The 19,199-nt window shown below is 36.9% G+C and overlaps 1 protein-coding gene across 1 annotated transcript; it reads left to right on the forward strand.

Annotated features, from left to right (window-relative positions):
- The first annotated feature begins 4,522 nt into the window (after positions 1 to 4,522).
- Positions 4,523 to 7,445, forward strand: LOC150095371 (glycine receptor subunit alpha-4-like). The gene is made up of 2 exons (XM_090410513.1): positions 4,523 to 5,276; positions 7,097 to 7,445. The coding sequence occupies exons 1-2, from the start codon at positions 5,022 to 5,024 to the stop codon at positions 7,271 to 7,273; spliced, it is 432 nt and encodes a 143-aa protein (XP_090266639.1). The 5' UTR covers positions 4,523 to 5,021; the 3' UTR covers positions 7,274 to 7,445.
- The last annotated feature ends 11,754 nt before the right edge of the window (positions 7,446 to 19,199 follow it).

Genomic DNA, 19,199 nt, shown 5'->3' on the forward strand with positions numbered 1-19,199 from the left:
GGCTTCGGCAATATCAACTTAAACCACCATAATCAAATTATGGGTGGCGATATAAAACATCAATACAGCTGATCAAGACTTTGATCATGTCCACAAAAATACCTGGATTTAGTGGCCAGCTACAACTTTGCAAATGCCATAATAGATGCCACTTGCGAAGATGTTAAAGAAAATCGTCCTGTTGGCTCGTGCATTGATCGCACCTACGTATTTTCCCTAGTTTAGAAAGATTATGTACATCGTTTTTCAATCATTGGAAAAAAAGGCAAAATCAAGGTGGTTTTTGGTGAATCTCTTTAGAAGTAAACTAACAAAATCGTTTCCAAATAAGTAGACAACTATACAAAGAAAATTTCAATTAGGAAAATAAACTTTATATCAATATGATATGCGTACATTTTTTTCTTTCCTACATCATATATTCCCTGCTGGCAATCTCGTAATCTATATGGAATGATGCACTTTGGGGGTTTTCAAGAACAAAGAAAAATCACACTATGCATAGCACGAGAGCAAGATTTAATTACATAAAATTCTGAAACACTACACCTTAACGATAATTCCCATGTACTGTTCTGCTTGCTGTTCGGCTTTGTTTAGCAGCCTGTTTTTTTTTGTTTTTTTTGAATGCATGCATGCATTTTTTTTTCTCTCTATGTAATGGCAAATATTTTTTCATTCAAGTTTTCTATACTTCGAATATATTACGTGATTGCAAATATGAAAAAAAATTGAACCAATCAAAATAATGAAGTACGAAACCTAATTAACTGAGTTTTCATTGAAAATAGTTAAAAAAAAAAAAAGCCCTTCTACCTCCATTCAAGACTGCCTTACTTCGAATCCACGTGAAATGCGATTTCAGAGATGACAGTTATTTCATGTACAGTTTGTGATTTTTTATGCATTTCAACTTGAGGTGTTTCGTATTTCTTCCAACATGCGTTAATGCTCTACAAACGTTAGTTTCAAATAACCGTCCTTACGTAAACTTTCCTTTATTTTAATTAGTTTTGCCATACTAATTAAATATAGCACTTTAGTTCACATCTCGCTCAAATAAAATACAAATATACTTCTAGAACCATTCTACGACGCAGAACTACTTTTCCTACTCATTTTGCTATAAAAATCATTCCAGACACCAATGCCATCGATCGGTTAAGAGGCCAATTATAGTACATTTTTTTTAGATACGAATTTGGAAAAACAAACACTTCCAACCCAAAAAAAAAACCACATCTAAGTCTGAAATGAAGCAAGTAAAAATAATAATGCAATGACCAAGGAGTGTTAAGCATTGATGAACAGAGGATGGACTCACTATTTCAAATGAATACCTAGTGACGTCTCTAAGTAGATATCATTATTATTAGTTGAATATTATTACTCTAATTGAATATGTAATTTCACTGACAGCAAACAGATGCGCATTGGAATATTGGAGGCTCAGGAATGAATCTTGAAAGTTCACGGAAGAATATTTCGTTATAAATCAATTAACTAACAGCTATCAAATCAACAATAATTTCTAGTAATCATCGCTGCAATTTTTCCAATAATATGAATAAATTTAATTTAAAAATTAAATGGTCATCAGACTCGTCTATCAAACACTGCATATAAACATTAACAGCGACAATCAACCCTATTTTGACTTCGGATTATATATTGCACCAATTTTGAAAAAATATCGGGTAAATGTCGTTTCTATACATTTTGACTTCTTTGCAAGAAGAAATTATTTAATCCTTAAAATTCCAATGGAAATTCTAAAAACTTCTCGTGATGTTTTAATTTTTTTTTATTTCCCAAATTAATGTTTTACGTCATTTCTAAAATTGAGTAATTTTTTGACTCTACCATCAAGAATAAAAAGGAAAACGGGAGTTCTTTGTAGCCAGCCAGTATATCCGATTATCTTATTTCACTGGCAAAGTCATCAAAAACATCACTTCTTGCACTTTTTTTCATCCACATTTCTCCCAATTTTCACGAGTTATCCTAATCCTGAAAGTGTTTCAGGCGCAAACTTTGTTTGCTAACATTTGAATAAAGAATAAAACCCAATATATATAATTAAATGTTGTCATTTAGTAGCTTTGGTAAGGCAGCTTGAAAACATTCAAGTCGTTACGCTGTCAGCATTTTCTGCTTCGGTTTTGTTTCATAACTTTAAGATAAACGAATAAAGGAAAGAATTAAAAAATATATATATATATAATGCTGGAAATAACTTTCTCGTGTCTATAACTTTCTCCTCCTAATAGCGTAGAGCAGATGCATTCCAAGAAGAATCAAACACACAAAACCTTGAAAGTGGAAATGACAGATGCCTGAAAATATTAATACTTTAATACTTCACAAATCAAAAACTGAAACAAGTAGTGGAAACTTAACACGAAATTTAAATGACACGTATAACAATCATGTGATGGGGAGGGGAATGCTTCGAATCTACAGAAAGGTGTTCAGAAGCTAACCGTTATTTGATTGCGAGGATTCCACCGAAATATTAATGCTTTTTTTAAAAACTCTTCCTTTACAGTGGCGCACACCAAGGATCAGTTACTTCTCTCCTGGAATCAGACCACGGGAGGGATAGGACTCTCCAGTAAGGAAGCGATCTTGCCCCAATTCGACCTCATCTGGTGTGGTCCGAGTTCCGATTGTCGTGAGAAGTATCGTTTCGGTAAGTAGGGTCTTCTCTTTTTCATTTCATAATTTATAATCTGATTGTCATTACTGGCTAAACAATGAAGATTAAGGCATTAGGTGTATGCCGGAGTAAAATTCCACCTCTATGAGAGACTGGATGCCTCTAGCATTTGAAACGTCGTTACAAAAAAAAAAGATATCTCGTGCTCTAGACAGGATCAGACCCTGTTTTTCCAATCGAAGAGCAAATGTCACGACACTCCTAGAGACTGTGCCACACAGGCAACTTAAGAAGAAAGTAGATAAACAAAAACACGTGCGCTAAGTTTGCAATCTCAAAGAACACACTACGAGGTGAGTGTAAAATGTTTCTCCGATTGATTTTTACTTTGTGAATACACAGCTGCATTTTTAAAAGATATTTTTGCATTTTTCAATATGTAGTCTAAATTCATATTGAAAAGTTTTTTTATTTTAGCTTCAGAGTGATATTCTGAATGTTAAAAATGTATTGGGAAGTCGTTCATGTTATATTAGAAATATTTTTTAAGAAACCGACTCAATTTTTACATTATTCATTGAATTCTAAAAGGTCTTTCCTCACTTCCTTCAAAAAATAAGCGGGATTCGAGTACAAAAGATACCTTTTATACTAAACTTCCAAACGGCTGCAAGACTTCTTGATGGAGATGTTTATCCGACAAAATCTTAATTTTCTTGTGTGTGATCTTACAAGATTCTGCATTAGACTTCTGTAAGATCGTTTCTGTAATAAAAAAAAAAATCATGAATCAGTGAACCGGTTATGGTGATTTCGATATCGCATTAAGAATAAAAAATTCAACTTAAATAATCTTTGAATAAACTATTCAATGAAGTTTATTCTAAAAGGTGCGAAGATAACCGACAGAATTCGCAGACAATGAACAATGCAAAAAAAAAATCTTTCTAAACACAAAAACCCTAACTAACCAACCTAAATCTTCAAATACAATCAAGTAACCGAATGCAAACATTCCTATGAATTTCTTAGTTATCATCATGATTCTCTCAGCACTCACAAGATGGCGGGACTTTCAGTTGTGATCACGTCACATGGCAATGGAGATTCCTTGACGAATCTTCCATAAGCCTTTATATATCTGTTGCAGAATGAAATACATTTCGGACTTGTACACAAATTATGTACCGCTCTTAACCGGATTTTCATGCTTTCCTTTATCATACATTATAAAGTCACCTCCAAAATTACGTAATAAATAGCAACTCTTATTTATGGTTATGTGATATTTATCAAGTAATTAAGCTATTCGAATATGAGTTAGTTTAGTATTAATATTCTTATAATTTTGTTAATAATTAGAATTATTAAATAAAATGCTTGTATCGCGATTTTACAGTAATTTAATTTTACTTATGTCCGTAAAAAATATACTGGCATTCATCTATTTACCAAAACTTAACTTTTAGGTTCGCGCATGTTTAGTTGTTACTAAATAACTCACACGCGACAGCTGCTCTGTCTTTATACCTGGCCCCTTTTCTGATGGGAATAACAAAAACATGCACACAAAAATGGAACGTATTAAGTGAGATAACACTATAGTAATAAAAAAGGGCAATAAAAAGTAATCGGTGCAAGATAACAAAAATTATTAAGAGAAAAAATATTTAAAAAAATTAAACTTCGATTTGAGTGATGCCAACACAAGTTCCAAATTCCTATCTTTTTTTTTTTCTTATGGGACTTGCGCACTCTTCGTCGATTTCCAGTGCAGACAAATATCCTGATTATCTCGTCAGAAGGTACTGATTCAACCGAGACCAACTGCATGCATACTAGAACTGTACCGTCACCATAATAAGCATCACTATTAATCTTCACTGAATTCAAGAAGCGCTGATGGCATCATTAAATTGATATTCCATGTATTTGTCAGATTATGTGGCGCCAACACCAATGACGTATCTATAATTCTCATTCCTGAATGAAGCTTTCAGCACATCTCTTAAAGTGGTTCAGATGTCGTCGTTCCCCAACTGCATGTCTGTATCTCGCCTGGTATTATAGTGGACATTTTGTTTACCCAATTTTCGGAAAAGTATCCTTCTGCTCCTCTGCTGTCACACATTGGGGGGAAAAAAAGCTCTCCACCATGGACCAGTCCAGTCTGTGTTTTAAGCTATAAGTAGCTTTATTGACTTAAATTTCATAATTATTTTATTCACTAACAACGTTATTAATCCCTCACCGAGTTCTCTTTGTAGGGACATTCTCGTGTCTCAAGGGGATCATCCAACTACAGAGACGTGCTGGCTACTATGTTATTAACATCTACATTCCGACTATCCTCATCGTCTTTATGTCCATGCTCACTTTTTGGATCCCTCCAAATGCCGCCCCTGCACGTGTGACCTTGGGTGTTACCAGTCTGCTGACCGTCGTTACTAAACAGTACCAATCCTCACTGCCGTCAGTGTCATACATCATCGCTCTCAATATCTGGCTCTCTATGTGCATTTTATTCGTGTTCTGCAGCCTCCTGGAGTACATAATGGTGTTTGTGCTTATGAACAGACAAAAGGACGTCAGTGACAAAAGGGAAATGGCCAGCAAGGTGAGTGCGAAATCACTGCAATGGAAATATCTCCCGACTGCACGAAATGCTCGTATATAAATTCTTGGTATCTACTATTGTTCAGAAAAATAAAATAAATGAAACAATTACCTTTTGTTATGCTACATTCGTCAATGTCTCAAAAACTATTTGAACACCGACAATTTTATTTTGAAGTCATCACGGTTAACTGCAACATGTTCAATTAAGTACCGCATCTCGATGCATTATTAATGGCAATGTGGGGTTTGAATAACTAAAGCATTACGAATCGGGTCGCCTCAATTGTGCTAACGGCAGTCTTCGATTTCTGCTTGCTACTTAAATTCGCTATAAACAGTTTGACAGCATCGGATTACGAAGAGAATTTAAATAGGTGTGCTACAGCTTTTCTCTCATTAATTCATCTCCAAACAGGAGAGAACACTTCGGAGTCATCTGAAGATGAATTAAGCTAATTTTGAATAATCGGGAACCTTCGATGAATGAAGCACTTAATTTCCACATGTGCCGTTTTTATAACAGCACCACGCATGAAAGGTTGGTTGTAAAAACATCAACATTAACTACGGGTGGATATTGATTACTCCTAGGTGGGTTAGTATCATAAGTCAATCTTATTCTGATGTTTTTCAAATATTTTTGTTGAAAAGAACACTTCACGTTTTTTTTTTTTTGAGAGAACTACAACTCTGTCGAAAAAGAAACGAACTTTTCGAAAATAGACGAAACTAGTGGCGCCACCTGTTGTATCTTTTTGTTGTCGAAAGCGGCAACCTTCATTAGTGTTGTGTCAACTGTTTATGACATTTGTTTCATTAGAAGCCGAGTTAAAATGCCAAGAGTGACTGTGTTTTGACGAACGGTTGGTCGTCACGATATTCACGCCATACGCGACGAATTCTCGCTATAAATCGTTTCAAAACTTCGGGATAAAACTCACCATTGACCGTTTGGCCAGGCGGAACGAATTCTTTGTGGATAATGCCCTTGGAATCGTAGAAACAAATCAGCAGTGTCTACTTTTGACTTCTCCAAGCGACTTTTTTTCGGATGCCCCTTTTCTGGTGGTCTCCACTCAGCACTCTGTTTTGGGCTCATACGCAAAAGACCACGTTTCGTCCCCAGTAACGATCGTTTCAAGGAAGTTTGAGTCCTTACGAGCGGCTTTAATGAGGTCCTTGCAGTGTTCAATTTGATACATTTTTGGTCGTCGGTCAACTTGTGGGGAACAAATCGCGAATTCAATTTACGAAGGCCCAAACTCTTGGCATTATAACTCGGCTTCTAATGAAACAAATGTCAAACAGTTGACACAACACTAATGAAGGCTGTCGCCTTCGACAACAAAAAAGACAACAGGTGAAGCCACTAGTTTCTTGTATTTTCGAAAAGTTAGGTTTCTTTTTGGACAGAGGGTAAAAAAAATCCGCGAGGAACAACCCAGGAAAGATCTTAAATTCCAAAAATGAAAACTCATCTGTTCCACTACTGGAAATGGTGAGAAATTACGTCCATATATGAATCGATGAATAGTGAAGAACTTTCCAAGCATTCGCATCAACATTACTACTGCTTACTTGTTTCCTTTTGCTCTTTGTTATCAGTTTTATTACTAGTACCACGCAAGCGCGTACGCACATTTCTATAGAGATTCTTTTTCAGTCCGTCAAAACTGTGGATGGGTCTGTACGTGCTTGAGATTTTCTGTCGAGTCCATCCTTGTACACTACGCAGTTGCTCATTTTAAGTAACTCACCTGTATCTATTGTTATATTTGGAAATGATTTCAATAGCATTATTCACTGTTCTATTTACAGACTGCTGTGGAGGAAGAGGAGTCTGAAGAAAGACAACCTGCTGAGGGCGGTCCAAAGATGGTCATGAGGTGGCACCGATGGGATCCCGATAAGATAGACTGCTATGCGAGGATAGTCTTCCCTATTACCTTCATTGTCCTGGCTCTTGTCTACTGTGCTGTGTGCACCCCAAGTTAATCTACCATTTCTTTCCTAACACCTCTCGCCGCACTCAGTATGTAACTAATAGTGATGTTCAGCGAAACAAAATGTTAAAAGAGAAGCAACGAATGTGATCCGTCATCCGAAAGTAAACTGTTGGTGGTTTGGGCTGTGTATATCCTGCTGGTAAAATGCACCAGAATATCAACTTCCCTTCCTAGTCAGGATTGGTAGCCTCACTATTTTGCAGGTTTATCGTCTTAATTGGAGAAAGTCACGAGTATCAAATAAGGCAGGCGACACTCGAAGGATTGCAAACTGATCTCTTTAGCAAGTATGCATATGTAATAGAAGAAATTGCAAACTGTATACTGGTTGATGAAATTTATATTTCAATTTTGAAAAATTTCGACGACTAACTACGGTTTTTTTTTTAATTTTTAATGTATATTTTTTGAAAAACATTTCGAGATCCAAAATAAACACTTATGTATATTATGACATTTAGTGTTTTAAGAAAGTGTTATCGTTCCATATCGATTTAAAATATAAAACAGCAGCTTTAAAATGTCTCTTCCTGTCATATTATACAAAGCCGCATGTGCTATGCAAAAGACAAGAGGGGAAAACCAAGATTCAAATTATTTTTCATTAATTTGGGACAGGTAAATAACAGGTGTTATTACGAGCTGTTAGTGTCGTGGCAGTCCTTTGATTTTAACATGTTAAGGTTTCGTAAGGTTGGCGAGGTTGGATCCTAAGAAATGTGGTTACATCGACTGAATGAAGTACAATATTTCATGATGTTAACAAAAAAACTATTCTCATTTATTAATAATGCAACAAGAATCGAATCTGATGACAGCATGTTTCTCAATTGTGCAGTCGGAAAAATGAAGCTCGCACGTGCAAGTGTAGAGAAGAGGGGGGGAAAACGAACCTCCCCCCTCTACTTTTGAATGAATCAAGAAGAAAATGAAACTGTTTTCCCCTCTACTCCATACTTTGATGTGTCTGACTTATTTTTCCGACTGCACAATTCGTGAGAAACTCTGCTATCATCAGATTCGATTTTTGTTGCCATAATTATTGCGAATAGTTTTTTATTTTAACATCATGAAAATAGACCACTTCACTCACTTGTTTTTATTTTTTTCATTTCCAGTTATACATTTTATTGTACTTGAAGAAATATTTCAAAATCTAAGTTTGAAAGCCATTAATGATATATTTCGTACATATACACTGTTTTGCATCGTAAACACCTACATTACACAAACCTTTAAATCTATTGCTTCCCACCCACCCCTCTGAACTTCACATTATAGACATTTGCGAAACTATATACTAACTTTTCTGTTTCACTTCCGATCAACTTTTCTTCTCCGAAAATTGCATAACTGTAGGTTGTCAAGTAAATTATCTTTCCAACCATTCACACATTAAAAAATGAAGTTTCTGAAAGCGTTTTTTTCTCTCATTCACTGAAGAATGAATCAAGAAGAATTCCATCTAATCACAATAGAACTGCTTTCGATTTATGAGAATGAAATACTATTTCATCTCATTAATTAATTTATTTTTTACTTTTTTAATAATTAATTTTGATAATGTTTTTCGGATATCTAAAAAATCGTTTAGTATCATTAACTTTTATTGAAACAAATACAAACATTATCTTTGCAACATGCTGAAGTTTCCATTAGGATCTGCTTATAAAGAGAAAGCAAAATTTAAACGGCTTAATCATCCAGAAATGTCAAAAATAGCTATGAAATAAAATACAAATTTCATGACATTGCCGACACTTTTTTTCATAAAGCTTCATAAATTTACTACTTGTAAATTTATGAAGATATTTTATTTTTAACAATGACGGTAAAGAAAATTATGCTTCCATCTAATTTTCAAAAGAGCATTTAAAGAAACTTATCACACTGTTACAAGATCCTCCCGGAAATGGAGTTCAGTGTGTTGTCAATCTCAGTTTAAATCTTTCCTGATTAGCAACACCGGGTCTTCTCCCACCCCCCCCTCTTCCCCCATTATCTCTTCTGACAACATAATTTGTACTACGTAGTTCAGCATCAAGGATGTCCTCGTTGAGCTGAGACTGAATCCTCACTACCGTATTTTCCGGTGTATAAGACACACCCAAGAAATTTAATACAGTTTTCTGGAAAAAACCTAAACTTTAAAGTATGATTTTTAAAAAAATGGATAATGGGTAATTTTTAATGTGTACGAATCATTTTTGTTGAAATGGTAATACCATTTTGCCGATTTTCTTGCACCCATTTCAAAACTTCGGTCTCAAGTTCTGGCCACTTCGCAATTTTTCCACGTTCTGCGCGCTTTTCATTACGCAAATTGTACAAAATCTCCTTCTGACCACGCCAAGTTCTAATCATTTTTTCTGTAGGCGGAGGTCCAAAATGTCTTTCAGCTTCCCTATTCCCGTGTTCTTCCGCATATTTTACAACCTGCAATTTGTAACTTGAAGTATATGAATGTCGCCTGTTTTTTCCATCACTAAAATCTACTGGGAAATATCAAACTGAACACAAAATATCTCAACACGTCAACTCAATACTGATAAACAGCGGTAACTGATTACTCGGATAAGATATTATGAAACTTGAGTAGGGACTCCCCGTTCTTAGCCAATGACGCATAAGAAGTCACGTATCAATTTGATTGCACCATTAACCGCCTACAAAGATCTTGGAACATAAAAGGGAGTGCGTATGACTTTGAAAAGAGGAAACAATCTTTACCTTCATTATATAAGACGCACCCCCATTTTTAAGATGAATTTTAAGGTAAAAAAGTGCGTCTTATACACCGGAAAATACGGTATATGCGACTTAATTTCTCCAGTGAAAAACTTAAATTACATGAGCTTATTCCTTAAGCCTTAAATGCTTTAGTATATAAAAACCTGATACCATTCGAAGTACACTTTAATGTCACCTTCTGCGACCCCTCCCTCTTGTTTGGGGTATGTTCGACTCACTTCTAGTTGGCTCCCCATAAAATTTTTCTGCCGTATTTCTGAATGTTCGAAAAACCTTATGGATTTTATGGCATTACTCAAGGCACATATTCTTCGCTTTCACGCATTATATTAATAAATTAACCTCAGCTAAATTAAGTGCCAAGAATTCTTTTAATTTCTTAAAATCATTAGTTTCCACTAGTGGAACATCTCGGCCCCCACCCATTTTTCTCATATTTGCGTTACATGCTTATAATCTAACCAGCATAAAATATTCCTTACCTCACTTATTCACAGAATCAATCGCACAGATTGTATCTAGCATTTATAGTGGAAACGGTTTAGTACAGATTCTAATAAAATCGCCCAGTTCATATCCACCAAAATCCAGCTATTTGCACTAAAACTATAACAAACTGCCCACTCCCAAATCTGCAATTGTCAACTTGGTAATAAATTGCCTTCTGGTAAATTCTAAGTTCACTAGATAACTCGGTCACTGCATTTTTCTAGACCATGCAATTCTCTTCAGTTAAACGATTTCCATATTTGAAATGAACCTATTTTCATTCAGTATGATCAGCATGGACCATTATCTAACCAGCCAGACCTTCCTTTCCGAAAGTTAATTCTTCGGAGCAAACTGCTTCCTTTTTTTTGTTTTTTACTTACTAAAATAATAATTACATACTCTACGTTAATATAAATACATAATACCTTGATTAAAAATACTTACAATCGAAACTAGTCTTCTTTCGTGCAATATTTCGACAATTCCTATGCTACACTAAATCATTGAAATACAGAACTCAGAACTTGGTGCCTCTTCCTTTCACACACGCCACCTTTCGTACAATATTATCATTATGTAGATATTTGTAACACAATATTGTTCCATATATCGCAGGTAAACAAAAAAGTACATTTTAAAGGAAACAGAACTTGAGGTTTTTAATACTTCCATTATTTTTTTTTATGGATTAACGGGTTTTAATGTAAATATATGTGTGACTTAATACAAATGGCGCATTAAAAGTACTATTAACAGTGTATATAAAAATGAGTGAAATATTAAATCTGGCATTGGATACTGAGTTGAGCATTACCAAAGGTTAGGAGAAAAAACTAAGGTCTTTTTTGAGAGACAAAAGACAAAATTATGTTTTAGAAGTATTAAATATTACTAAAATATCATTAAAATATATCATCTTGCTACAATGAAAGATGATATGAATATCAGAGTTTAATGCATCTTGAAGCCCTGAGATTTCTGTGCATTGAGCTTTATCTTATGAGAGTGCTATTATCAGCAAATATGTGATTAGGGGTTACAGGCAGCGAGAGAAGGTCATTTATGTAAGTGGGAAAGAGGGTGAGTGAGATAAGAGTCCTAACTAATACCTGCATTAATAAGAAAATCTGAAGAAAGAAAGAACACCTTCCACCATTACACTCAGTGAAAGGGAGAGTTGGAGTTGCTGAGAATCTCTTGACGCCAAAGTCTATCAAACTTTTTGAAAATGTTGGATGCAATATGTTGCATCCAATCTTCGTCCGGTTCGGACCCATCATATATGTGTGCAAAGATGTCTACACGTGAAAGCATTAGAGAATAATAGAGATCTGCAGGTTGTCCAACTGTGTTAGGCAGACTGCGGACAAGATAATACAAAAGAACCAACAGGTAGATTTATTGTCTGTACACGAATGGTAGGAGTATCAGAAACAAAAGGATAGAGTTTGTTGCCTTAGCCAATATGTTGCGACCTCACATTGTAGGTATTGGTGAGACCTGGCTATCAGAATAAGATCTACTAACTAGTATCGAGTGTCATGGGTACAGTATTTTTAGGAAGGATAAAGAGGAGAGGATGGGGCGTGCTGCTAATGATATCGGATGACTTAAATCCAGTTAGAGCTGAGACCTATGATTGTAGTAACTACTAACAATATTTCATGTGACAGTGAGTTTGAAGCCATCTGGTGTGAGGTGGAATCTAACAAGACTAATTACGTAGTTGGGTGTTGTTACAGACCTGGTGGATCGGTTGCTAGCGATGAAGAAATGCATTAAACAGAAAAGATGAGCGCGAAAAGAGTAATCATAATGAGAGACTTTAATTATCCAAATATTGATCGGATAACAGTGAAATCTTATGAAAAGAATGAAAATGCATTTATTGAGCTGTTGCGGGACAACTTCCTCAAGCAGCATGTGACAGAAGGAACCGAGGGCAAAGAGTGTTAGATTTGATTATAGTGTCAGAGGGCATTTCAGTTAGACATGACTATTCTGCCTCCAGTTGGTGACAGTGATCATGCGGCACTCACTTGGGAAATGACTAAGTTTGTGAATGTTCCATTCAGAAAAGATTACATGCTGAACTACAAAGCAGGAAATTATGACCAACTGAGGAGTATACTGAGTTCAGTGGAATGGGATCGGTTGCTGAATGGAAACAATATCGATAGTGCATGGGAAGCATTTAAACAATATTTAAATGATGCGATATCAGAATGAGTCCCAAGAGTTCGAAGAATAAATAGAGTACCAGTCAAATGGATGTGTAATCTTATTAAGCAAGAGATTCGTAAGAAAAGGACGATGTGGAAGGAATACCGTTTGCATAAGAATGACGTCCGTTATGAACGTTATAAGCAGCAGGCTAGAATAGTCACAACTATTGTATGGAAAGCAAAGTCTGATTATGAAAAGAAACTGGCTCTGCATGCTAAAGACAACCCAGAAGAATTCTATCGATATGATGCAAGTAAAAGAAAGAATGAATATGAAAGAATAACTCTTCTAAATCCAGATGGAATGAGGGTTACTGATGCAGAATAGGTTGTTCAGTTAATGAGTGCCCCTTTCGTTAAAAGCAACCTGGTGAACCCAACATTGAGTTCACTCTTACCTCTTCACCAGATGAAGAAACGCAGGTGTGCGAGGTCGAGGTATTAGAGCTGTTGCACAAACTGAATAAGAATCCAGCAATATAGACCGATGGAATATCAGCACGTGTTCTAAAAATGTATTCAGCTGAACCGGCCATTCTTTGGACCAGGATGTTTAATGAGTCTCAGAACAGGGAAGATTCCGCAGAAACGGAAGGAATGTATGGTAATTCCATTGCACAAGGGTGGTGCAAAGACCGATGTATCCAACTATGGACCAATTAGTATCTCAGGAGTGGTGGTGAAGATTTGGGAAAAATTGGTTAGGGCCGCATTCAGAAATGGGTTGACAGTGAATCTCTACTTTGCAATGAACAGCATGGGTTTACTAAGGGAAGGTCATGTTTTAGCAACTTGCTCACATTCTATGACAATGTTACCATTGAACTAGACAAGGGGAATGGATACACCATGATACTTTTGGATTTTGCTAAGGCTTTTGACAGAATACAGCGTGGTAGACTGTTGCATAAATTTGACTGACAGACATCAGAAAGTGGTATACGGGGGATCTGAGTCTGCAAGGTTTAACGACTTCAGCAACATATACAGCATGCTTATAGATAGAGAGTTTGTCCCTTCGGATGGCTGTGCCGAGAATATATATATATATATATTCTTTCTTCTCTCTGATTCTCGACGCCACCTTAAGCCTCTATATATGGCGTCGCTGGACCTCCAAAAAGCCTCTGATAGCGACTCCCTTCCTGCTCTCCTTCAAGCGCTATCTACTGCTGGATGTCCAGAACCTTTTCTTTCCTATGTTATGTTATGGAGCTATACTTGGGTAGCTCCATCACTATCACTACAGGGTCCCGTGCAACTTCTATTCCCGCAGTGCGGGGTGTTCGCCAGGGTGATCCTCTATCTCCCCTTTTCTTTAACTGTGTCATAGATGAGTTTCTTCATTCTCTTCCTAGCCATATAGGCTACTCTCTAGGTGCTTCTTCCTTTAATGCTATGTCCTTTGCGGACGATCTTATTTTCGTAGTCTCTACTAGGATAGGCTTGCAGGAACTCCTTGACCGGGCAGTTGACTTCTCTATTTGAGGCCTTTCTATTAATATAGAGAAATCCTGCTCTTTAGCTCTTGTCCCCTCTGGTCGTGACAAGAAGCTTAAGGTCGAGGCTATAGAGTTTTCCCTGCACGGGAGGCAGTTGCATGCTTTGACCATCCTGGAAGAGTGGAGATACCTCGGTATTATGTTCACCCCAAAGGGAAGGTCTTCTGTCCCTTCTATCCTAGAAGCTGTGATCGCTTCTTTGAGGAAAGCTCCTCTCAAGCCCCAGCGAAGACTGTTTCTCCTTTCCTACTATCTCTTACCTCGCTTTTACCACAAGTTGGTGCTTGGTAGGACATATATCTCGGTACTCTCCGGACTAGACAGGGCTATCCGTTCAGCCATGAGATCATGGCTCCGACTGCCGCTTGACACTCCTACTGCATATTTCCATGCGAGGGTGAAGGATGGTGGGCATGGGGTTCCATCACTTAGATGGCTGATCCCACACCTGCGGCTATCAAGAATCGCGCAGTTTGAACTATCTTCTTCCCCCATCTGCAGAGAGGCTTTCTATAGCCCATCAATACAAGAAGACTTTAGGCGGGCTAAAGGCTGGTCCCATTATCAAGGTACTTTAATCGTGTCAGCACCCGCAGAACACAAGAGATGGGCATCTCTGTTGCACTGTTCTGTAGATGGTGCTCCTTTAAAAGAGTCATATCTGGTGCCTCCCCAGCATGACTGGGTAAGGGATGGCACCAGACTCCTCCCTGGGTTCGAGAATATTGACCTTATCAGGACGAGGATCAGTGCCCTGCCTACTCGAGCCCGCACAGCTCGATGGGGTAGTGACGACTCCAACTGTAGGGCTGGCTGCCACTACAGTGAGACATTGTCTCATATAGCCCAGTGTTGCTTCCGCACCCATGGGGTACGCGTCAGGAGGCATGATGCCGTGGTCTCCATTCTGAACCGCTTTAAGAACAAAAGTTGGGAGACTGCGGTGGAACCACATTATACGACCTCCACAGGTTTGCGTAAGCTAGACTTAGTGATTAAAAGAGGCGGTGACGTTTGGGTAGTTGATGCCCAGGTAGTGGGAACAGGACGCCCACTAGACTATAGCCATAATAATAAAGTAAATTATTATAAAAATAACCCAGATCTAGTTAGTAAGATACGGGAGGAGCATGGGGCAACTCCGAGGCTTACCAGCGCCACCATATCTTTACATGGCGTATGGAGTGCAGATAGTTATAAGGACTTAAATCAGCTTGGCCTTACGCAAAAGGATATAAAAATTCTTTCCTTGAGGGCCCTACAGGGCACACTGGTGGCATGGCGTTGCCACCAGAGAATGACTACTATGATAACTCGAACAGGCATAGGGTGAAACACTTGTAAAGGCTTAGCCCTATATCAAGTCTGGATGAAATGTCTGGACGTGATGTAAGGGTAGCACTACCCATAAACAGTACAAAGATTAATAAAAAAAAAATAATAATAACAAGTGATGTACCACAAGGATCAGTGCTTGGTCCACTGTTATTCAATCTGTCCATTAATGATATTGGGAAGAATTTGACAAGCAACATACAGCTATTTGCTGATGATGCAAAGATAGGTAGGGTAATCAGGAATGCTGCTGATATGCAGAACTTGCAGAATGATTTGAATAGGCTGGAATTGTGGCCATAGATGACATTTCATGACATTGAACTGACAAGTCATTCACTTCGGCATGATTAGATATCCAATGTCGTATTATATTGGTGGGATTAGGCTAGAAGAAACTGATGAGGCTATGGATCTTGGAATGTTAATAGATAGGAAGTTGAAGTTTAGGAGCCATGTGACAAAGATTGCAAATGCAACTCAAAAGATAATTGCAATGCTGAAGTGAACGTCCACATGTAAAGAAAAGGATGTTATTTTGCCTCTTTACATGTCCTTGATAAGACCTCACTTGGACTATTGTGCGCAGGTCTGGTTGTGATTCTGATATAGTGGAGAGAGTACAGAGAAGAGTGTTAAAAATGATATCAGGATTGTGGAATACTGATTATGAAGACAGATTGAGAATTTTTAGACTGCAAACACTATCAAACAGGAGAAAGAAGGATGACATGATTGAGACTTGCAAACTTCTGAAAGGGTCATAGCGGATTTTAATTGATGGAATTTTTCAATTTATTTAGAGTGGGGAAAGGACGAGAGGGCATCCTTGGAAGCTGAGAATGAAGGCCACCAAGAAGGGTGTGAGGGCTAGATTTTTCTTTCGGAGGGTGGTGCGTGATTGGAATCGATTACCTTTGGATGTTTTGAGTGCAAGCAGCGTGAATGAATTCAAGAATAAGTATGATAGCTGTGTGAAGTATGTGGCCTCCCTCGACGAGTCTGATTCCCTGAAAATCTCTCTCTCTTAATAATAATACAGGTTTCTCCAAACCTTTCATAGCAAATATCCAAAGGTGGGTGATGTACGCAAGATCTTCTCTGAATCCGGATTGGCAGAATCTATATTGGTGGATACCGATTAGAAAACAGTTCTCTAGGTGTTGAAGTTTACTGCTGATGACTTTCTTCATGACTTTAAAAAGCACGGAGGTAAGAGTAATTGACCAATAGGATGATGAGTTTTTTTTTTTTTTTGTTGTTGTTTTGAATTACTGCATATGGGCTTTCTTCCATGCTGTGGAGTAGACGCTAGCTGAGTATGATGTAGTGATGAACTAGGTGTTTCAGCACCAATTGTGCTGAAACATCTAGTTTAAGCATACCTGCCATGGACAAGAGAGCCCGACTGCCACTGGCGTTATACGAGAAACTCGTAGGCGAGTTCCTACATTGAGCCCTTTCAGACTTGTCATTGTTAATAATTATTTTGCAGGTGGAGAGACCTACACTGATGGTCTTTCCACCTGCAAAATGGATCTGTAAATGAAGCTAGAGTAAGTGGAAGACAAATATTTGCTTTTCTTTAAAAAACAAGTACGATATTGAATTATTGGAGATTTAATAAATGCTTATTCGTTATACATATAATGTACATGGATTAATAGTCGCGTCCATACATAATTAAGGTAAACAAATTGATTTTTCTGCATTTTATTCAGTATGTAAAAAAATTAAAAATCTGAAGAATAAAACAAAGCATCGTTTTTGATTTAAGAAAGTGTTTTCCGATGAGATTTTATTCCAAAACTAAGTAAAATTGATGTTTAAATTTTATTGGAAAATGAAAATATGTACTATTTATTTTTTATTATGTCAAAGCACTTCAATTATAAAAGATAGGCACACATTATAGGACTTCTATTTACAAATACTTCCCAATGAGAACGAAAAGTCATACATAAAGCAGAATATTTTGACTAGTGTTGGATAATAGCTAGAAAAATAACACATTTCTAGCTCTTTGCCAACGAATTTTTCCCCGAGAAGGAAGTATATAAATTATCTCAAAATGTTTATAAAAAAAAACGAAAAACGACATCATTCTTTTTAGAAACAAACTTCCGGTTTTGAAAGATAAGAGAAAGATCCCTCATTTGTTTGCCTGGCGTAATTCTAAACAAGACCTTTGCCTCTTCAACAATCCAGCCCACAACTTCTTGCATAATAAAAATTTAATTAGTACACATCATCATCATCAAATTCCTGCCATGTACCCTCAAGGGATGTACAGGATATGATAGTACTACATGAAAAAATTATATCATTACTAACTTCTTATCTACAATTTTCCTAGAAATAGGTCTGTTACTTGTCAAGGCTTCAACATTATCATATCTTATATTTCTATCGTCTAAGGCACTTTTTTACTATATCAATCCACCTATATCTTGGTCTTCCTCTGGGTCGTTTTCCTGCCAACCTGGCAGAGAACACTTGTTTTGCTAATCTTTCCTCGCCCATTCTGTTTAAGTGACCATACCACATGAGATTAGCTCTGCTAACGCATTCCTGGATGCTGAAAATGTCAAGTTCTTTCCTAATATCCTCATTTTTAATATGATATTGCCATTGATGCCATCTGTTCACGCCTCGAATCTTTCTCAGGACTCTCATATCTGCGGTCTCTAGTCTTTGGTCAAGTGTTTTACTTCTGACCCAGCTCTCAGATCCATAAATTAAGACTGGTTTGAACACTGTCTTGTATACAGCCAATTTAATTAGTGCACCTTTCTCATGAAAATGCTGAAGTGCTGTTTTATATTCCATAACTTTGAACTATCTTTCATTTCAGTAGCTAGGATATAAAATGGCTTCCCCACATAATTGGATAGCTCATAACGGTTGAGAATTATAAAACACGGCACAAACTAGACAGATGTAAATCATTTTCATCCCTTGGTAGCGCCACCTTCTTAGTCAACGGATTCCTGAAGCGAGATCAAAATAGTGTTTCATCTTTTAAGGGGTGGAGGGCAGTATACTATAAGTTTAGAACCTTTCGTGGATGTATAATTTTGATTGATTTCTGCAGATATTTCTGCAGTCATTGTTCATCTAAATTACCTTATGAGTTCTATTACTTCTGCTCAAAAAAAAAAACTATAAAACCACGAGCGACCACCATGCAAATTAAACTCGGTATATCTGTAACTAATTTCCTTCCTCTTCGGTTTACTTATATTTAGAACTGAGTTCATTTTTCCCCAAAAATTACAACCTACAGATGTCAAAATCCAATAATTTTTTCCACCACCTTCAATCCAAACGTGATACTTATGTTCTCTAATTCTACAATTTGCCGTCAATATTTTAATACATGCCTTAAAAAAGAAAAATATATATTGAATGCGAAAGCAAACTTAATTACCTATCAGTGTCCTGCACTTGAAATTTCTTTTATCATTCAACATGAAAAATCGTCCTGTCTTCTTCAACGTTACCTATTTACTCTTTTATTTGAAGTGACAGGTTTTAAATGAGATTGGTGGTTTGATATTATTACGCTGACTTTAGTATTACGCTGTGATATACAGCTTCCTTCTCTTGT

This window comes from Typopeltis vanoorti, chromosome 20 (genome assembly GCF_054136105.1).
Source record: "Typopeltis vanoorti isolate ZY-2024b chromosome 20, IOZ_Tvanoo_1.0, whole genome shotgun sequence".
Lineage (NCBI taxonomy): Eukaryota > Metazoa > Arthropoda > Arachnida > Uropygi > Thelyphonidae > Typopeltis > Typopeltis vanoorti.